General features: G+C 40.8%; 1 protein-coding gene across 2 annotated transcripts in view; it reads left to right on the plus strand.

Moving 5' to 3' along the window:
• ano8a (anoctamin 8a) overlaps nt 1-21478 on the plus strand; it is a 53757-nt gene extending 32279 nt beyond the window's left edge. Inside the window, exons 9-18 of one of the 2 annotated variants that reach the window (XM_080777672.1) lie at nt 3326-3478; nt 3993-4119; nt 7269-7324; nt 7432-7506; nt 8531-9061; nt 10097-10276; nt 12751-12942; nt 13514-13645; nt 14300-14410; nt 19827-21478. In XM_080777672.1, coding sequence (XP_080633798.1) covers nt 3326-3478; nt 3993-4119; nt 7269-7324; nt 7432-7506; nt 8531-9061; nt 10097-10276; nt 12751-12942; nt 13514-13645; nt 14300-14410; nt 19827-20534 — 2265 coding nt within the window. In that variant the 3' untranslated portion in view covers nt 20535-21478. The remainder of the gene's footprint in view (nt 1-3325; nt 3479-3992; nt 4120-7268; nt 7325-7431; nt 7507-8530; nt 9062-10096; nt 10277-12750; nt 12943-13513; nt 13646-14299; nt 14411-19826) is intronic. The other variant, XM_080777673.1, reaches the window with a different exon arrangement.
• The last annotated feature ends 1716 nt before the right edge of the window (nt 21479-23194 follow it).

Genomic DNA, 23194 nt, shown 5'->3' on the forward strand with positions numbered 1-23194 from the left:
CGTCTTTTGTCCAGTGTCCAGTCTGGGTCCGGAAACGGTAATTTCTTTTGCATTGACCCCAGTAGAAGCTCTGCTGCTCTGAATTTTACACCTCTCTCGCTTAGCGGAGACTGTGGGGTGGTAGAGGACATCTCCCCGGACGCGTGGGTATGTCCAGATAGTTGCCTCGCGGAGGCCTCTTTGTCCAGTGTCCATTCTGGGTCTGGAAACGGCACTTTTTTGAGTGTTGACCCCAATAGAAGGTCTGCTGCTCTGAATTTTACACCTCTCCCGCTTAGTGGAGACTGTGGGGTGGTAGAGGACATCTCCCCGGACGCGTGGGTATGTCCAGATAGTTGCCTCGCGGAGGCCTCTTTGTCCAGTGTCCATTCTGGGTCCGGAAACGGTACATTTTTTTGCATTGACCCCAGTAGAAGCTCTGCTGCTGTGAATTTTACACCTCTCCCGCTTAGCGGAGACTGTGGGGTGGTAGAGGACATCTTCCCAAACGCGTGGGTATGTCCAGATAGTTGCCTGGCGGAGCCGTCTTTTGTCCAGTGTCCACTTTATAAAGTCCATGCACTCCAGTGAATAGCATTTATCCATTTAGATAACTTTTTTATGTTATTTAATTACTTATTTTTACACAGAAACATAATGTGTGTCTTTACAATAACTGTAATGTAATAATAATACTAATAATGTAATGTAAAAATGATTTAATTAACGAATTAAATAACCTTATTTTATTCTGAAAGCAACCGGATGTCTTAAATCTGCTAGCTCTCAGACCGGAAGTTCTAAATGTGCTCATGAGACGGAGCCTTAGACGGAGCCAACTCGCAGGCAGTGCGAGAGGCTGGTTACAGGAATCTATAGGTCACCCGTTTTGGTGTGACACACACGGCTTCCACATTTAGCTTGATACTGGGTGAAAGTGTCCTTCCAAAAATTATTATTTCGCTCGAAATTCTTATTCACAATGACATCGAGTTGAGGTGTTTGTGTTTTAGGGTAATTGTTGCATAAGCGCTATTTCGCACTATTTCTCCCTCCCCTCCCCTGTGTCTGAAGCAGCTAGCATGGAAGCTATATGGATTATGGAAGCTTTCCCTCCGATTGCACACAGCCATGCCGTTATCCACGCGTCCATCCGATTGCTTTTAATGTAAATGTCCCATCCACTGAGCAAAAGCGAGATAAGCGCCTTATTCATTCATTCGATTCATTTGGGTGTGGGGCTGTGCAGTGCTGTGGGCAGCCTTTCTGACGGAGGCTCGGAGCTGCTGCTGCTGACGCTGTTCGAGTCGCATGGAGCAGTATAGAGTAGGCGTGGCGCAGCATTAGAAGGGCGCAGCAAATGCACGACATTGAGGGGTAGAAACCATCCCGGTCGCGTGGTTCATCTAACGCGTGTGTCACTGTGAAGGACTGGCCCCATTAAGTGAACGTAGTTGGCGTGTGTGTGTGTGTGTGTGTGTGTGTGTGTGTGTGTGTGTGTGTGTGTGTGTGTGCAGGCGTGTGTAGTCGGCGGTGGGCTGGCAGGCGAAAATAGCAACAGCTATACGTGTAATGTAAATATTTCGGTACAATCCAAGTAGTGACAATGAACAATGTTGATTTAACTAAGGGATTCGCTGAGTGTTTTATTTTGTAAATACAGGGATTTAGAAGGGATAAGCACTAATTTCTCCCCTTCCTTCTTTCTGTTATCCTGCGAGGGCCCTAAAAAGCAAGATGGCTGATTGTGAGACTGAAAGAAGTAGTGTGGGGGCGGGCCTGGTGGGCCTATGAGAACACAGAGCAGTGTTGCCAGGTTTGCGAATTGTAAGCGAGTTGTAGTGTGTGTAAGTAGCCTGGTTAAAAGGCCTTGTTTCTGCCGGTGTTGGGGCAACAGCATAATGTCCACAGTTTCTGTCCACCGCTTTTGGCACGTGACCAACTTAAGCCTTGTTAAATTAGATGTGAGGATAATGAACCTAGAGCCTATAGGAAGAGTACTTAACCCATTTTGGGCGGGAACCCCTTTTGGTGTCTGAAGCATTATGTTATACTTTAGCTATTGAAAAATAACGTGAAAATGCTTTAGCTATTGAAAAATAACGTGAAAATGTGGCACAAACCTTTGAATATATATTCTTTCAGCGTGAACGTTTTTAACTCAAATCTTTGCTTCTGAGGGGTTCCTGCAGGAACAACATATTTTCAGACGGGGGTCGGTGGCCAAATACATATAGAATTTTGGGGGTCCTTGACGTGAAATATTGAGCACCACTGATACAGAAACATGAGGTATTTCAGAAAACTGTCAGAATTTAGAAGACAGTTTTTTTAACGTCAGGCCTAACTATTCGTGTGTCCTATGTATTAGTATGCTTATATAATGGATTATAGACCAGAGATGCATAAACAACCAGAGCGTTATGCCTATTCTAGGGTATTCACTTCTAGTCATTTTTACTAGTTGACTAGTTTACTAGTCGACTTGTTTAACTACCTATTATATTATTATTATTATTATTATTTTATTTTGTATTGGAAATAAATATTTGTACATTTAAAAACTGTGTACATTGGTGATGGTGACTATAAGTTAATAACTATAATCTACCTGATCTTGAGGCCTACAAAATAGAAACCAACATTTTGATCAACTGTTTACTGATGTTCGTTTGATACCTTAATCAACATGTAGACCGTTAACTAATGTTAACTAAATGTCATTAGTAACTAAATGTTAATTAATGCTTATTTCTGTATTTATTCATGATAATCAATGCATTCTTCTTGTGAAGGTTGAGTTTATTTTGTTATGCTTGATCTGTAGACTGTACCAACTGCCGTTCTTTCCTAACCTCAACCAACAATAACCACAGGAAATGTAATTGTGACTGAAAGATGCAAAAGATTAAATAATGATGTATTCACAAAACGGTGACCTATTTTACCAAACGACGAACACGGAACAACACATCAGTTAGGAATTGGTGTTGAGCCTGATAAATGCTGGATTTCGACTCGGAGGGAAGCACATTTTTCACAAAGGCTTCCAACGTAAATGCCAATTTATGTGACCGTTTCTGATTTTCAAATTTTCCGTTTTGTCATGTCATATGAAAGCAGGGAATCATAGCGTCAATATTACCATATTGGTTGTTCAGTTTGACCCACCAGTTTTTGGAGATATAGCTTATAGAAAACAGCAGATAACAGCGAGTTGAGAGAACAGACTTGAAAGGTTCACTTCTGTGGACTCTTAACATTACACCTAGCTACATGTTTAAGCATTTATTTCATATTTACATGTTAATTAAAGTACAAATATCCACACCTTCTGTCCCAAAAGGGGGTGAAGCGGTGCAGTCCCATAACGGGCTGTGAGGAGTTCTACTACCCCCCCTGGAAGAGGACCCTGTTCCGGTGGCTCGTCAGCCTGCCCATATGCCTGCTCTGTCTCTGCTTTGTCTTCATGGCCATGCTGCTCTGTCTGGAACTGCAGGTTAGTGATGCAAAAAGCAAAAAAAATACAGCCCAACGAAGCAGTGTTTGAGTTTAGTTTCAGTCATAGTCTTTTGAATAAGTTTCATTTAGTTGTAGTCACATTTTAGTCACCTGAAATGGTATTAGTCCAGTTTTAGTCGACTATGGGCTCCATTTTCGTCACTGCTAAACCCCCTTATCCCTAAACTTCTTTTCCTTTTTTTACTATTTTGAAAGACATTTTTGAATAGTTCAACTATAGCCAATCTACATTGACACGTTGTACGCTGGCGTCGACTGTTTGCCGCTTTAGCTATTGAAAAATAGCAGATCTACAAGCTCATAGTGCGCTCTACGAGCTTGTAGGTCTGCTATTTTTGAAAAATCGAAGAACGACTGACATAGAAACATATAGCTCTTTCAGAAAACTGTCCAGGATGTAGAAGACATTTTTAGAATCTGATCTCAGGTCAGAACGGGTTAAATGGGATAATAACAATTATTGTGTCTCATACCCTTGATGTGTCTGACAGGAGGTGGTGATGGACATCAAGGAACTTCCTGGCATCACCAGATTCATTCCTAAGATCATCCTGGCCATTACTGTGACCATATGTGATGAGGTGTACAAGAAGATCGCCTACTGGCTCAACGACATGGGTAAGAGCCTGGAGACACACTTGAACAGTCAACTCAACACCAACAACTATCAAGCAGTCAGTCAGTGCTCATGTGTTGCTTCTTTTTGGACGCCCCTTTTGCTAGGCAGCAATAATAGCAAATAAGCCATTAAGATCAATGAACCACTTTTGACTTTGGTGTTCCTATATTGGGCATGTCGATATAGGTGAAAATGGATGCCCATTTTTTTGTAAAAAATGTTTTGAAGATAGCAGATCGACATGCTCGCAACGTGTTGCAACACGACACATTGTGAGTGTGAGCTTGTAAGATTGCGGCTATTTAAAAAATAATAAAGGAACTTTTTTTGGTTATTCTTTTTTTGAAGAAGGCCTAGGGTAAGTGATTTCCTTTGGTTAAAACAGGTGTTGGACTGCTGGTGCTGACCCATTTAGGCCTACGGCCGATTCTAAAAAAAGCCTTCTAAAGCCTGACCTAAGTTTTCTGAAAAACTTCAAATATGTATATAGCAGCATCATTTCTTTTGTAATTTTTGAATACTGTACATACTGTACAGAACCCAAATATGGGTTCCCGGCCTTAGGGGGTATAAGACACCAAAAAGGGGTTCCTGCCCAGCTCTATATTCTGATGGTACTCATTGCTATAGACTAGAGCACTGATTCTCAACCCGTGGTACTAGTGCCACCACTGGTACCAAGGCCCTCCTCTGGTGGTACCAGAAATCTTCCTGAACATGACAAAGGTGGGGGTGCTTTGTTGTTGGCTTTGTGCCGACGATGCGTTCACGGATCACAACGAACTAAACGGTGGCAACAACAACAACACAGTGGCTTAAAAATGGAACTATAAAAGTTTTAGGAGAATATTTTGACCAGCAGCAGCTGCACGTAAAAACTCCAGCACCATGGGGGGCTGCACCCCTGACAGTTATAAGAAGTATTTGCCTCTGGCAGACCTCCAAGCTACCCTAGTGTTGAAAGGTATATTCAGTGATTTCACTCAAAAAACCTTAGGTTTCGTTTTTGGCTGTGAGACCTAAGCCTTCGTCCAATCAGGATAGAGAGTCAAAAACTAAACCTAAGGTTTTTTGACCCCCAGGGGTTAACTGGGGACAGGGAGGAACTCCTTATATGGTCAGCACACTCTATAGTAGAGGGGATTATCACAACAAACAAAAAAAATAAGTGATATTTGAATTAAGTGAAATCACTGAATATACCTTTAATAATTTCTCTGTAGGGCGTGCCTCACTAGTCAACACACATTATGTATGTAATGTATTGCCATGCTTTTTGTTCTTGCTGAATGTAAATCGCTCTGGATTAACCCATTCTGACCGGGCACCCATTTTGGTGTTGGCATCATGTTATGCTTTAGCTATTGAAAAATAGCAGATCTACAAGCTCATAGCGCGCCACCGAGTGGCGCGCTACGAGCTTGTAGGTCTGCTATTTTTGAAAAATCGAAGAACGACTGACATTTTTTTAAATCTGATCTCAGGTCAGAATGGGTTAATCAGAACAGTGTGTGTCCAGTGGAAACCTCGTATGAATCTGATCTCAGGTCAGAATGGGTTAAGAGTGTCTGCCAAAGGCCTACCGGTAAATTGTAACACACAAGGAGGTTGAATGAACTGAAACCAGCGCTCCGCGAAACCACAGGTTTGGGGATCTGTTGGGAAATTATTACATGATGAAACAATCACCTGTCTTCAGGTCAGTCTCAAAGTTTGTAAACAAATAATGAGTCTAGACGCAAAGAAATGAGCTGACAAAATTGGAACTGGAACGCTATAAAAAAATGAAACCGATAAATGTGTACTCTATAAGCGTCGCAGTCTCGTCCCCCCTTTCAGAACGACGAGTGCACGAGGAAATAATTCCCCATTCATTTTCCCCATAGATGTTTCAAAAAGTATTTATTTAAAGACATTTAAGCCTTGGACAAAGCCAACAGCTGAGTTGACAAATCATGAAAATAAACAAAAGAAATTGGGGGGCGGAATAGATAATTAGAAAGATGAAAAAAAGGGCAGTTTTTTCCCCCTTCTTTCTAATTATTTGTTCGGCTCAAACATAATGTGTTTATTTTTATGATTTGTCAACTCGGGCTGTTGGTTTTGGTCGAGGCTTTAAAGGTCTTTAAATTAATACTTTTTGAAATGTGAAAAATGAGTGGGGAATTATTTCCGAGAGTGCGACTCTATTGGGGCGTAACGTTACATTTTAACAGCGATACGATACGCACCGCGATACACGGTTGACGATACGATACATTGACGATGTTGGTTCGTTCATGGCGACTACTCTACTACTCTCTCCTGATAGGCTGACATTTTGCAACCCACCTCCTGTTTATTAAGGAGCCGGAGAGACCCCTGTTTCAATCAAAAAATATCACTTACCCTACCTTTAAAGATGGAGTGCCATGATTTTTTTCCCCCCACCCTAAACCATTATCATCAGGTATTATTATATAATATAATATTTATTTTAAAAAAAGTGTACAGTATTTGTTAAAAGAAAAATCTTTTTTATGTGGACACGCCCACCAGTTCATTAAGTATGCCTGGTTTGCCTGGTGGGTGGTGATGGGTGGGTCCATCTAAACTGAAGCCGCCCCCCACAGCTGTTGTATGATAAAGGGGGAGGGGATGATATTGTGATGTCACTATATCACTGTTTTTTTTCATTGGCATGTTTGACTGTCAAGGTTTCAGCCTACAGGAAGAAACCCTAAATACAAAGGGAAGACATTATTGCACACAACAAACAACCCCACGGGGTCTAATGAAGTACTGTCACCTCATAAAACACATGAAAAACTGGAGAGGAAAAAAATACAAAACTCATGGCACTCCATCTTTAAGTGGTTAAACAAAGCTGCATTTGACAGCTGCTAATGCTAGGGAACTTGTTATTGTTAGTGTGTGGAATAGTTTGAGGAGGAGAACAATGTCTATGTATATATAGCCACATGCATACTGATGAAGGAACTGTAACTGTAACTGTGATGTTCCCTTGCCTGTAACTGGCTTCTCTAGCAAAGGTAAGGGCAACAGTCGCATGGCAAGGGAACTGCCATTACTCTCATTTCACTCTTCACTATTCACCTGCACACCGAATAATACTTTTTGTGAACCTGTTTTGGGGTCTTTTTTCCAGAGAACTATAGACTTCAGAGTGCCTATGAGAATAATCTCATCATCAAGATGGTTTTTGTAAGTCAGGCATTTTGTTTTGCTGCTTTATATTTCAATAGAGAGGACTGGTATTGATGATGTATGGTTCTTTTATGCAGTTGTAATGTTTACTCTTTGTTCCACAGTTTGAATTCATCAACTCCTACCTTAGCCTTTTTTACATTGGATTCTACCTCAAGGATATGGAGCGACTGAAGGAGGTAACCACAGCTGATACTTAAATCGGAGAGACGCTAGAGGCTTTTTCTTTTGAAATACATTTCTGTTCGTCAGTTGTGAGAGTCTTCTGATGTTACACTTTCAACAAACCTTACAAACAAAAAGCCTTACATTTCGGCAAAATGACAACATCATACATAATTTAGCCATTGTGCTACTTTTGTATCTTGGGCTTCTACAACAGGGGTGGGCAACTTTGACGATGGAGAGGGCCACTATTATTTCCACACTCACTTCAGAGGGCCACATTGCATATTACTGTCTTAGCAATAAAATTGCTGATCTACAATAGCCGATCTACAAGCTTTGAGCTTGTAGATCGGCTATTTTTGCTATTATTTGAATTGAAATCCTGAATAACTTTTGGCAATTTTTCAATTGGAATCCTGAAAAGTATCATTTTTATTTAATTTCAAATTCCTTTCAAATGCCTTTAATTATAGTTGTTAACTTTATAAACGAAATACAAATACATTGGACATAAAAAAAAAAGACAGTAACATTTTAATACTACTCATAAAGCTACTAAGTAATTAAAGTTAGCAAGTCAATAATATTTTTGGTGTTTTAAGCATTATGTTATACTTTAGCTATTGAAAAATAGCAGATCTATACAAGCTAGGAGCTTGTAGGCTAGCTTGTAGTAGGTCTGCTATTGTTGAACAAATCATGAACATTTGTCGCAAATCTTTGAATATATATTCTTTCAGAGAGAGAACGTTTTTAACTTTGCTTCCGGGGGGGGGGTCCCTGGAACAGCATATTTTCAGATGGGGGTCGGTGGCCAAATACATATCATTTTTGGCGTCCTTGACATGAAATATTGAACACCACTGATACAGAAACATGAGGTTTTTAGATTTTGACGTGAGTGAAGGGTTAAGTGAAGGTTGCCCATCCCCGTTCTACAACAATATAACTAATGTAGATAACGAGTATCTACAACACGTCGTACATGCTGGACGTGCATGCACTCACCGTTCTCCTTCACAACTCTCTCCACAGATGCTCGCCACTCTGCTGATCTTCCGCCAGTTCCTCCAGAACATCAAAGAGGTCCTCCAGCCGTATCTGTACGAGCACCACAAGCTGGGCGTCTTCACGCCCCGGGTGCTGTGGGAGCTCCTGCAGGCCATCGCGCTCAAATACGGCCGCCTGGCCCTGGGGAAGGCTCAGGCCACGTCCATGACGGCCTACTACTCCTTCCTGGGGGGGGCGAGGGGGCGGGGCCGAGGGGGCGGCGGGGCCAACGGCAACGCGGGGGGGGAGCCCAAGAAGAGGGGCGACCTGAAGGCCGGGTTCCGGCTCACGGAGGAGGAGTGGGACATGAGCGACACGGCCCTGCGCCAGCGGAAGGTCGGCTTCTCCGAGAAGGTGGACTATCGGGACGTGGCGGCGGAAACGCAAGCAGCGGCGGCGGCGGCCGACGGCGGCTCCCTGGAGGACAGTCCCACCCTGGTGGAGGAAGGGTCCATGTACGCGGCGAGCATGTTCGACAGCTGCGACGACGACAGCGACTGCGAGGCGCCGTCTCAGGTGTGTCGTGTGTGACTGTGTGTGTGTGTGTGTCTGTGTGTAGACCAGGGTTCCCCAATATGCACCCCCTTGTGGCCCCTGGAAGAATTTCAACAACAAAAAAACATTTCTTTATTTATTTTTGAGTGGTGCAACCACTCCTACAACCAGCACTGTCCGTGTACCTGTATCCTGTTGTCATGAGCACGAGTGGTGTGCGCATGTGTGAAATTGGAACAACACGAGTATGTGACTTTTTAATACCAGTAGGGGGAGCCAGAAACAGAGAGAGGGGTATGCTGTGCCTGCTGCCTGCTAATGAGAGATAGAGAGAGAGATAGAGAGAGGAGGGGGGGAGAGAGGGGAGTTGCACCACTCGGTTCACACAGGTGTGATTTTTTTAAATTATGAGAATCACTGCTAGAGCCCTGCCATCATGTTCAAGAGAGTACAAATGGAACCAAATGGACCATAACAGGTCCATTTGTACTCTCTCAGAGCTAAGTTGACATTGACTTTTATGAATAAAAGTTATAATAAATTGAGGTCCCAGTCCCACATATAAATGGCATTAAATGGGGGTCAGTAGCCTCTGCATGTCAAACTGGGCATCCTTCAAATTAAAAGATGAGTGCCATATGTTTTCAAACGGGGTCTTCCCTGAAAATGAAATCATTTTACACTCTCAAGAGTTAAAAATCTATAAGGGTCCATTTGGTCTCCATCATTTAGCTGGAGACCACCTGGAACCCACTCAAGGACCACTGGTGGTCCCCGGACCACTGGTTGAGAACAACTGTTCTACATCTATTCTAAGCTTAATTAATTCATGAAATAATATATTTATATTAATAATAATTTCGCCCGTGCGGACTCAGCCCCCCAGCCTGGTACCCTATAGTCAAAATATGGCCCTCGAGGAAAATGTATTGGGGAACCCTAACCCTGCCGTGGACAGACCACTTTCATTTTCACCCTCCGCCCTTCAAAATAGCAAAACTGGCCGATCTACAAGCTCACAGCCACAACGATCCTAATGCTAAATCTGCATTTCAGCAGGAAACCAGGGAGAAGAGTGCTACCGCTTCGCTGAATGGATGTGATTCTCTGTGTAAGCGAAGGAAAAATGTAAGCCAGGGGAAAGAGGACAAGAAGTCTTGGATCGATCCGCCGCAAGAACCCAGAACTGTCACCCTCAGCCAGGCTGAGATTGAGAGCTGTATGCAGACATACGAGGTGAGACACTGCAGTATTCTCTCCCTTATTTTTTCCAAACAAGTGTTGGTTACATTGACTCTGAGGAGAGCATTTGAATTGGGTTTTTTTTGGTAAACAGGCGGGTGATGTTGGGCATTTGTTACATTTCTATTATTAACTTTAATTGTGTTACGGGTGGTACAGTTCCAGGAGAGTAAGGGGACACATTTGAACATTTTAATGTCTAGCTTACCGGTATATACCTTTATAGTCAAGGCAGCATTTCAGAATATGTGCTTATTTAAAGTCCTGAAGGCAAATCGTGTTAATTTATGGCATACATGTTTTCTAGGGGTTTTAAGGTCTGCTGAATCCAAATCTGCTGTATGCCAAGCTCAAAAATGGCTTGTGAATAAATTGCTTAAATAGCATATTGAATGCCTGTGGCATAAACTGATGGCCTATAACTCAAATATCAGCCACAAACACCTTGTTTCTTCTCTCAGAAGGAGTTGAACCTCACAGAAAAGAAAAAAACACACACAAAATGTATTGTCACAGTGTGACCTAGTTCTGGGTGTGGGTGGAGCTTCTGCCAGAGTGAACACACCTGGAGACCATCACCAGTTATCAGGCCAGCCTTATTTAAGCCAGAGCCCTCTCCCTGCTCAGTGTTTGCCAGATTGTTTCTGTGACTCACTCAAGCTCTCAAGACATTTTTGCTGATCCTTCTTTAAGAACTGATTCTGACTCTTGCTCGTTTAAACTACGATTTTTGCCTAACCCCTTACAGTACCTCTGCCTCGCTGATTGACTATTAGAATCAGCAAAGTATGATCAATTCCTAAGAGTTCGACTATCTTGTGGAAATGATCTTACTGCTGCAGATGGAAGTTATCACCGGAGTTGCTTTGTCTTATTTGAACGTATAGGGCTCATCGCATGGCCAGTATGTCACTCCAGAGCACAGAGATGCCATTAGTGTGGCTTTGCCAAGAGCTTGAACAGACAGCAAAGCAAGCTGATATATTGGATCTTGTAGATGTGTGGGACAGATACTGTGAAATAGCTCGAGATACTCCTCTAGCTGTACCACCTTCTTTTCTGTGTCGGCGGAATACATTCAAGGATAAATTAGCCAATCAACTTGAGGGCATATATGATTTTGTTGTCCCGCAGGATCACACTCAATATGAACCTCGTACTGTATTGGTTCCATCAAACTTCCGGCATATTCCAGTGTCAGCAATGATGAAAGATGACACCACCAATTGCAATAGTCATTCCTTAATTCCAACATAGGCAGCATTTCAGAATATGTGCTTATTTAAAGTCCTGAAGGCAAATCGTGTTAATTTATGGCATACATGTTTTCTAGGGGTATTAAGGTCTGCTGAATCCAAATCTGCTGTATGCCAAGCTCAAAAATGGCCGCTAAGCCCTCAAAATGGACCTTTTAAAGATGGTGGCCACCACTATGCTGAAACATAATAAAACGCCTATATTTTTACTAAACAAAGGTAGAAAATAGACTGAAGTGACTTTTTATGTTTTCATATATGGGGAATCCAATTAAATAATCAGAATTTAAATCAAGTGTGAGGAAACTGCTTAAAACTCATATTTATTGTGAAAATTGTCATTTATTAAATCGTAAATGGTGCATTTCAGAGAGTGTGCATTACATTCACACACATTCATACACCGATGGCAGCAGAGACCATGCAAGGCACCAACCAGCACATCGGGAGGTTATAAAGTTAACCAACTCCAAAATACTTGTGAAGAAATTGCTTAAATAGCATATTATTGAATGCCTGTGGCATAAACTGATGGCCTATAACTCAAATATCAGCCACAAACACCTTGTTTCTTCTCTCAGAAGGAGTTGAACCTCACAGAAAAGAAGAAAAAAAACACACACAAAATGTATTGTCACAGTGTGACCTAGTTCTGGGTGTTCAGTTATCAGGCCAGCCTTATTTAACCCATTCTGACCGGGCACCCATTTTGGTGTTGGCATCATGTTATGCTTTAGCTATTGAAAAATAGCAGATCTACAAGCTCATATCGCGCCACCGAGTGGCGCGCTACGAGCTTGTAGGTCTGCTATTTTTGAAAAATTCGAAGAACGACTGACATTTTTTTAATCTGATCTCAGGTCAGAATGGGTTAATCAGACCAGTGTGTGTCCCGTGGAAACCTCGTATGAATCTGATCTCTACATTTAATTAAGTACTGTACTTGAGTACAATACACTATATACATTTTGGCCATTTGAAAATAGCCGATCTAAGGATTTGTATACATTCCTAAAACTTGCAAAATGGGACATTCTGCACAATAAGCACATTTGGTACTTTAAGTACATTTTGATGTCAATGCTTTTGTACTTTTACTCAAGTCAATGTTCAATTACGGACTTTTACTTGTAACAGCATTTCCACATTTCAGTATTCAGTACTTTTTCCACCACCACTGATGAGATCACTGGTGACCTTTGACCTCGACAGGACACCCTTCAGGACTACCAGGAGATGTTCGTCCAGTTTGGCTACGTGGTTCTCTTCTCCTCGGCCTTCCCTCTGGCCGCCATGTGTGCTCTCATCAACAACATCATCGAGATACGCAGCGACGGCCTGAAGCTCTGCACGGGTCTGCAGAGGCCCTTTGGACAAAGGGTGGACACTATTGGCCGATGGCAGGTCGGTCGGTATCTTTTGTTTCTTTGCCCTGAGAAAAGAAATGCACACTTTTATGGAAATGTAATTTGAAGCCTAAATTAACCCATTTTCTAAAATCCTGACAGTTTTCTGAAATACCTACGTTTCTATGTCAGTGGTGCTCAATATTTCATGTCAAGGACCCCAAAAATTATATGTATTTGGCCGCCGACCCCCCATCTGAAAATATGTTGTTCCAGAGGCAAAGATATGAGTTAAAACGTTTGCTGTGAAAGAATATATTCTAAGATTTGAGTTAAAAATGTTTGCTCTGAAAGAATATATTCAAAGATTAGAGTTAAAAATGTTCGCTCTGAAAGAATATATTCAAAGATTTGTGCCACATTTTCACGATGTTTCAAAAATAGCAGACCTACAAGCTTGAGTGCCGTGCTACGTACGAGCTTGTAGATCTGCTATTTTTCAATAGCTAAAGCATAACATGATGCTTAAAACACCAAAAAAGGGGTTCCCGTCCCGAATGGATTAATAATACAAATGTATTTAAGTTGACCACCTGTATATTTCCTCCCTCGCTTTTTGGCATCGACAGACAGTGATGGAGGCCATGGGACTGATAGCCATCATAGTGAACTGCTACCTGATTGGTCAATGCGGGCAGCTTCAACGGCTCTTCCCCTGGCTGAGTCCAGAGATGACCATCATCTGCATTGTCTTGCTAGAGGTATGCTCATATGCTAGTGTAACTGTAAATGTGTCCACCAGCAGTACGATCGAGGCTATGTAAGCTAGTGGTTCCCACACTAGGGACCGCCAAATTGACACTAATTAGTCAATGTTGAGACCGCACTGAACGAAACATAGCGGTACTGTGGATAGAGTGCTCAGCTCACCTGAATGTTATTGTCCGTTGTCTGGCTTTGTTGCAAATGAAAAAATCAAATCAATCTGTTTTTTGTAGCTGTGTTTTTTTTGTAAACTGACACTGATTTGTGTGTTTGCAGCAACAATAGCAAATGCAAATCCTCTGGAGACTTTGGGTTCCATTTTCGTCAAATCTAAACCCCTTATCCCTAAACGTCTTTGCCTTTTGTACTATTTTGAAAAACATTTTTGAATAGTTCAACTAGCCAATCAACTTTAACACGTTGTGAGCTTGTCGACTGGCCATTTTAACTATTCAAAAATGTTTTGCAAAATAGTAAAAAAAAAAAAAAAAAAAAGGCAACTACGTTTAGGGATAAGGGGTGACGAAAATGGAGCCCTTTGTGTGTTTAAGAGCTCTACTTTTGTTTGGACATTGGTGACTGTTTGTTTGCTTTTGTATGGAACTTGTCTGTTCATCCCTGTCCCTTTTGTGCTGTCGGTGGTTTTACAGCACTTTGCAATTCTCCTAAAGTACGTCATCCATGTTGCCATCCCTGATATCCCTGGCTGGGTAGCAGACGAGATGGCCAAGCTAGAGTACCGACGAAGGGAAGCTTTCAAGGTATACTGTAGAGACGTCTTATAGCTTGAAAGAACCTTCGAACAAAAAGTTGAAAGCTTGCTCTACTTTGTGAGGTGTGTGTGTGTGTGTGTGTCACCTGTGAGTGTGTCTTATTTTGTGCCCCTTGGTCTTTGTATGGTACGTCAAATAAAAAACTCCTAATGCCAATTCCCCCTCAAACAATGAGCTACAACTCAGTCCTTATTGCTGCTCACTCCAGTGTTTGTTTTTGCCAGCAAATTTCTATTTTAGTTTTAGTCATAGTCTCTTGAAACGTTTCTCGAATCTAGTTTTAGTCACATTTTAGTCACTGACTCAGTCGACTAAATATCATAAGATTTTAGTCGACTAAATCTACAGTTGATGTAGTTCGACTAAAATGTATTTTTGAGGGCCTTGATGCCGTCGTAATGGCTGATTTTACACTTGCTGAAAATAGCCGATCTACAAGCTCACAACGCGACGCAGCGCGACGTGTTGTGAGCTTGTAGATCGGCTATTTTCAGCATGCAACCAAGTGTAAAATGACTTATACTGGATCTCTTGTAGTCCCTTCCATTTTAGTCTAGTTTTTATTTGTTGACAAAATCGATAGTATATTTAGTCTTAGTTTTAGTCACCATAGACTCAGCACCAAAGTCCTGACGTCACTGTCAGTAGAGGGCGCCAGTCCACAGGTTCGTGTATTTTTTTATATATTTAATGTTTCGTGGTTAGTACGAGTCGAATCACCGCCAGCTGAGTTTACGTCAATGAGGAATCTCAGGAACGCAATGTGTTGACAGCTGGGCGTGACGTATATTAGTAGCGACATTGCTTTCATAATGTAGTTTCAAGGCTTTTGCGGCCACAGTAATTCCATTTTCTCCAGAAACCGGCTGGATCAAATATGAATGGAACTCATTAATGACCTCAAGGCTAGTCTGGAATTCACTCAAAAAGAACTTCAAGATTTTAAAGACTATTGTAAGACGTGGGAAAATGCCTGCAAGGAGACGAAAAATGATGTGGAATCGGTCAGAAAAAGTCTTATCCCACTTAAAGATAAACTTGATTATATGGAAAGTCAATCAAGAAGAAACAATATCATTATAGATGGCATTAAAGAGTCAGAGGGTGAGAAATGGTCTGATTCTGAGGTCAAAGTGAAGAAGCTGCTGTCAGAGAAGCTAAAGCTGGACAGCCGCAACATTGAGCTGGAGCGGGCCCACAGGACTGGAAAACCTTCTCCATCTTCCACCAGGCCCAGGCCCATTGTTGTCAAGTTTCTGCGCTATAAGGACAAACTGGAGGTGCTCAGCAAAGCCAAGAACCTGCAAGGTTCAAATGTCTACATAAATGAAGATTTTTCTGAAGCTGTTCGACTGAAGCGAAAAGATCTCCTTCCAGCTATGTGGGCTGCCAGGGAGAAGGGCGACATTGCCTACCTGCGGTATGACAAACTCATTGTCCACCCACCATCTCAGAAACCTGCACCTGATGTCTAGGTGAACTGAAAATGCCAGTGATTTTAACCCTTGCACATGATACATTACATATCTCACACTCTATAATGGACAGCTCTCACTGTCATCACTGCCATAATATCCTATCTAACCCTACTGTTTGTTGTACCTGCTGTACAGAGTTTTACCATCTGAGATGCACACCTATTAATGCACATGAAATGAATGAATGGAGCTCTTGGACTTGTTCTGAGTGTATCTCCATTTTCCCATATCATGATATTGATGATGTTGGATTGGTTGAGGATTTAAAATGCAAGTTTAGGTTAATAACTGACTCAAGTCCTATGTATTTCAATCCTTTTGATCTGAGCCTACGTAGTGACTCTAAATTTATGGACCCCCTTGATCCTGATTCAAACTTCTTTAGCTCCTTAACTCCTGAGTCACTATCTTGTGACTATTTTAGTATCGATCAATTTCATAGTCTACTACTTGAGATTCCAAAGCCCCAAACAAAGCAGTTCTCTACTTTTCACTTAAATATCCGTAGTCTCTCAAAAAATCATGAGGCACTTTTTCATTTTTTGTCTTTGTTAAATCATGAATTTTCAGTCTTGGCATTTTCTGAAACCTGGTTGACTGATGAGTTGACATCTGTCTTTGACATTCCAAATTATAATGCTCTACACCATTGTAGAATGGCTAAATCTGGTGGAGGTGTATCCATATACCTACACAATAAATATCAATTCAAACATAGAGATGATCTAGCACTCAACTCTGAGAGTCATGATGTTGAATCACTGTTTCTTGAAATACCCTCTTGTGACATTTTTGATGGTAAGCATGTTGTCATAGGCTGCATATACAAGCCCCCAGACTCAAACATTGCACATTTCAATTCTAGTCTTACATGTGTACTAGACAAAATTAACCGAGAAGGTAAAGTATGTTTCCTCTTGGGCGATTACAATATAAATCTATTTAACAGTGAGTCCTCTTCACTCACTGCAGAATTTTTGAATACTCTGTATGCAAACTCCTTATACCCCTTAATTACTAAACCTACTCGAGTGACTTCCTCATCGGCAACCCTTATTGACAACATATTTACTAACTCTCTTAATAATGTATGGAAATCTGGTGTCTTTCATTCTGATATATCTGACCATTATCCTGTGTTTCACTTCTCATCAAAAGCCTCAGTTAACCACCAGGAGGCAGAAGTTCTAAGGTTTAGAGTGTTTAACAAAAGAAATGTTGACCAATTTGAGAAGTTGATTGATGAAATCCTATGGGATGATGTATACACCCATGATGATGTTGAACAAGCATATCAGTCATTTTTAAAGTACTTTAACTCTATATTCAACAGGTGCTTTCCTCTTGTCAGTAAAAAAGCAAACAAGGTCTGTGCATTTAGAAAACCCTGGTTTACACCAGATCTCCACAAGTCTCTGAAAGCTAAGAATAAGTTGTATAAGAAATTTATCTGTAATCCATCCCCAATGAATATAGCAAATTATAAGAAATATCGCAACAATTACAACCATCTTATTAGAACTGCTAAGAAAGAGTACTTTTCAGACAAATTTAATGAGGCTTCAAATAACATCAAAACCACCTGGAGAGTCATCAACCAGCTTCTAAATAGGAAAAAGGCTACAGCCACTCTTCCATCTCAATTTGTTGATGACAATAGAGTTTACTCTGACCCATCTGACATTGCATATGCTTTTAACAATTATTTTGTTAATATTGGTACAGTTCTATCAGAGAGGATAAGTCCTACAGCCGGGTCTCCATCAGAGTTTCTGACAGGTCACCATCCTTCTATTCAGAGCTTCAAACCTCCTACAGAGAAGGAAATCATGGACATAATTATGTGCATGAAAGACTCAGCTGCTGGTCATGATGAGGTCAGATCTAACTTAATCATTAAAACTAGAAATTCAATTGTTAAGCCTCTGACCCATATTTTCACCAAATCTCTAGAAACTGGAATAATACCCAATGACCTTAAAATTGCCAAAGTAGTTCCTGTCTACAAATCTGGAGACCATAGTGTGTTTAGTAACTACCGCCCTATTTCTGTTCTCCCATGTTTCTCAAAGATTCTGGAGAAATTAGTCTTTAACAGAATGATCGAACATCTGCAGGACCATAACATACTGTACAAACACCAATATGGATTTAGGAAAAATCATTCTACAGAAATGGCTATTCTTCAATTAGTTGATAAAATTCATACTGCATTCAATAATAATGAATACGCTCTAGGAATTTTTCTCGACTTATCTAAAGCATTTGATACTGTTAACTATGATATTCTTCTTCAAAAGTTACTACACTATGGATTTGCTGGAATCACTCATACATGGTTTTTAAATTATATTCATAACCGCCAACAATTTGTTATCATCAACGGTAAATCATCAGAGAGTGCAACCTTAAAATGTGGGGTCCCCCAGGGGTCTATACTAGGACCACTCTTATTTCTGATTTATATTAATGATTTGGCCGCAGCTTTGTCCTTCTTGTTTCCTGTACTTTTTGCAGATGATACTAATTTATTTATTTCACATACTGATTTCTCAGCTCTAATGGCAAAGGCTAATCACGATCTTGAAAATATTTCAAAATGGTTTAAATTAAACAAATTATCTCTGAACATAAAAAAATCCAATTTTATTATATTTACATCAAAAAATAAAAAGTATTCTAATTCTAACACCTGTCTGTCTATAGGAGATGATCCAATTTCTCAGGTTACATCAACAACCTTCCTTGGTGTAATCATCCATGAAAGACTAAGCTGGACAAACCACATTAGCCATGTCTGTAAGAAAATATCAAAATCCATTGGCATTATTGGCAAATTCCGTAGTCTGGTTAATCAAAACTGTCTCCCAACTCTTTATTATAGCTTAATTTATCCATATCTTATATATTGCAATATCATTTGGGGAGCTACTTATAATACACATCTTCACAGACTCCACATTTTGCAAAAAAGATTCTGCAGGATTGCCACATACAGTGACTGGTCTGCTCATTCTGCCCCTCTTTTTAAACAACTCAATATTTTACCAATCTTTAATTTAAATACATACCAAACCTGCAACTTTATTTTCAAAGTATTGTTCCAGCCAGTTTCATTTCCTTTGCCATGTAAATACTTTTTTCAGTTCAACAGTGATGTGCACCACTTCAATACGAGACAGTCAAATCATTTACATCTCCCAAAGTTCCGTACTGCTCTGTGTCAGTTCTCCATCAGATACAGGGGGGCCCAGCTATGGAACACCTATACAGCAATCTCATCAAATTCTACTTCATTAAAAAATTTCAAACATAAGTTTAGGACCCACTTAATTGACCAGATCACCTAATTATAATTATATTTCTTTGTATCATCTATTATTTTCTCTAATCATGTAAATAACCAAAAATTCTAATCATGTTCTTGTTGTGTTTTTGTTTTGATTTGTTTATGTTTTATATACTGCAATCATGTTTTCTGGATATTCTATATCTCATATACAATGTTTCATTTTAATTTATATAGGTAGAGGCCTCGTATAAGCCCCTTGGGCTTTTTTGCCTCAGCCTAGCACCCTACCCTTCTCATATTTATATGTTCACTATGCTGTTTTTATACTGTGCTGAATAAATAAATACAAATACAAATACAGCCACCCCCTCGTTTTTATTTGCAGACGAAATTGTCAGTATATTTAGCCATAGTTTTAGTCATCGTGGCTTAGTTTTTTTATGTAGTTTTCGTCAGTGGAGAAAAAAAAGGTAGTCGACGAACATTTTTCGTCATAGTATTATTCGACGAAAACAACACTGGCCGATATGCTCTTCTTGGCCGATATGCTCTTCGGTGCTCTATTGCCTTCGTGCTCTACTCACTCTCTTCCCTCTTCTTCACTCCTCTCGGTCTGTCTCTCTCGCGGACGCAGAAACACGAGCGCCAGGCACAGCAGCACTTCCAGCAGCAGCTCCGCCGCCGCCGCGAGGACGAGGAGATGCAGCGGCAGGCCGAGCTGCAGGCCGAGGCTCGCCAGGAGAGCGAGTACCACAAGGCCGACGCCGCCGGCGGCGCCCACCACCACCACCACGACAAGACCTCGGGCGGGGGGGGCAAGCCCGGGGACAACAACAACAAGCCCAAGAGGCCCAACTCTCTCCTGGGCAACAACAACGTGATGAAGCTCAAGCAGATCATCCCGCTGCAGGGGAAGTCCTCCTCCTCGCGCTCCTCCACCCCCGCCCAGTCCCCGACGGGAGGCGAGGCCAAACTGCTCCCCGGCTTCCTGAATTTCAAGTTCCTGAAGTCGCCCGAGGCGAAGAAGGAACTGGTGGCGGTCGGAGGAGGAGGAGGAGGAGCAACGCAAGGGTCGGCGGCGGCGAATGCCTCGGCTGCTGCCGCGCTCCCCGGGGGCGGCCAGGAAAGGTCACAGTCTCCCAACAGGACATTCAGTCCCGGGAAACTGTTCAATTTCAGCAAGTCGGAGGGGACTGTGGTGTGCGTGAACGGGCCGTCGTCCAGAACAGGCGATACTGACCTAAATACAACGCCGGAGGAATTACCTTCCAACGATTCCGATAAAGGAGGAGAAACGAGACAATCAAGTGATTCAGATAACCCTGGCTCAAAGAGTCAATAAAATAAGACTATTAAAAACATTCCATTATCGTGTAAAGATGGGACTGTGCAATGTACAAATGTTCGTGGGCAAACATTCTGAGCCTTCAAAAGCACTGTCTTGTAACGGTGGCAGAAACTTTAGTTGAAGAGGACCAAAATGTAAGGTCAGCTAAGTGTTAACCCATTTAGGCCTGACGGCGAAATAAATAAAGTATTCTGAAAGAATATATATTAAAAATGTTGTGCCACATTTTCACGATCTTTAAAAAATAGCAGACCTACAAGCTCGTAGCGAGCCACCGAGTGGCACGCTATGAGCTTGTAGATCTTCTATTTTGGAAAAGCTAAAGTATAACATGATAAGTTAAAACACCAAAAGGGGTTCCCGACCCAGAATGGATTAAGACTTTCACCATTGATGCAAACTGCTTTGCACAAAAAGCATTGTACTGTATCTATTCTCCCGTTGCTCTCTATGGCTTCCATGTAAAAAAAAATATTCAAATGTACAGTATGTGTAATTCCTTGAATGAAGCCCTGTAACTAAGGTTAAAGTGCTGCATGACTTGTGGCTCTGAACTGGTTTCCAATTGCTATTTGCCACGGCAAAAGAATGATCCTATAGCTGTGCAAAGAACGTTTGAAACTGGACTATTAGCCTGTTTAATCTAAATCAAAGGATGTAGATTGTGAATAGTACTTCACCAACTACATTACTTTTTCGTCATGCCTGTCTTGAATGCATGTTGTAATCATCTGCAAGCATTTCAGCGGTAAGTAACGCCATGTCTTTTCAGTTGTCAAGCACTTTGAAAGCCATTCTATTCCTCTTGCAATAGCTCAGATTATAATCACTGTGACGTGAGAAATATATTTTTCTTAGCTTTGATTTTCTATGAATTATTTTATTACATAAATTTGTGAATGTACTGTCTCCAGTGATGCAAACATTATCTCACTTGAATAAAATACCCATTATGAGACGATGGAAAGGTTTTTTTGTTTTTTGGATCAGTGATAAGATTGATATTGAGCATAATATAAACGCAGGTAACGGCACATTAGGACAGGGATACTCAAATAGATTTACCTGTGGGCCACATTACAAAAATGGCAAGGGGCCAGGGGCCAGTAGATAAAATTACGACATTAATGATACTTGATAACTTCTCTCTTTCAATTGCTTTATTTTCGCAAAATGTATCAAGTAGTAGCTGTCTGCCTGCCTGCCAGCCAGCAAGTTGGTTAACAGAAAATAAATTGTTATGGCTGAGTAAAATAAAATACAATAAACACAATTTGCCTGAAAATAGATTACCCAGCTATGACCTTTTTCATGAAAAAAAATGAGTAGTGATATGGCTGACGGAGTAAAATAAAACAATCTACCTGAAAATAGATAGCTATAAGTGCAGAGCAATTTCCGCAATTTCAGCAATTACCATTTCCGCAATTTCCATTTCCGCAATTTCCTCAATTTCCATTTCCGCAATTTCCATTTCCGCAATTTCCACCTTTTCCGCAATTTCCGCAATTACAATTTCCACAATTTCCATTTCCATTTCCAACTATTAATGGCAGCTGGGTTTCATCATTCAAATAAAATAGAATTCTGTCCGTTTAGCTATAAAATTATGTCAGGGAATAGGGATACACAGTATATGTCTTTCATTTGCATTGCATCTCCCCCCCCCCAAGCTTTTATTTTCGTTCGAGTAATAGTACAACTCTAATAGTATTACTTATAATAATGTAATTAAAGATAACTTCATTCAGATTTATTTATTTTTATTTCATTTTCCAGATTTTTTTTTCTTCTTTTTTTTATATTTTCATTGGTGGGCCAGTCATAATGGTCCCGCGGGCCTGAGGTGGCCCGCGGGCCTGAGGTTGAGTATCACTGCATTAGGACAATAGGACACCGTACACACGGATTTACCGTAGCTCAATTTATTGAGAATAAGGATCCAAAGAGATTAAAATGCAATGAAACATAAAAACACATCTGTGAGAGGATAATTTCCATTCTAAGTCAATTAAAGAGAACTTTATGTTTATCACAAGTTACACATGTAGTCATGAAACAAAGGAAAAACATCTGAAATCGATAATGACCACCATGACATCCACAACGATAAACCAAAGCTGATCTGTCCCTGCCCTGGCTTAAAAATGAAGTTGAAATATACTTGTCCAGGCTTATTGAAGCAATTAAGTACCTGTGAACATTTCATGTTAAACATACTTTAGACAGATGTAATGATTGGACATGGCAAAACATTATAGTTGATAGTTTTGTAGGTAGGTATTGTATGAAGGAAAGGTGAAAATAATATTTAAAATAGTGAAAATAATATTTTCACTATAATATTTTCACTATTTTAACCCATTATGGGCGCATTTTCAGCATTTTTCAAAAATAGCAGACGTATGAGCTTGTCGATCTGCTATTTTTCAATAGCTAAAGTATAACAATGCTTAGTTAAAACACCAAAAGGGGTTCCCGTTCAGAATGGGTTAAAATAATTTAAAAAAGGAACCGTTTTAGACATACAAGGTTTCCACCCGACAGCAATAATATGTATGATTAGGATTTGATTTGTAGGGGAGCAGGACGACATTTTCGTAACCATTTCTTCTTTGTACGACAAACACGTGTTGAGATCTGCCATTTGATGT

Source organism: Protomyctophum bolini (genome assembly GCF_963924005.1).
Source record: "Protomyctophum bolini genome assembly, chromosome: 12".
Taxonomy (NCBI): Eukaryota; Metazoa; Chordata; class Actinopteri; order Myctophiformes; family Myctophidae; genus Protomyctophum; species Protomyctophum bolini.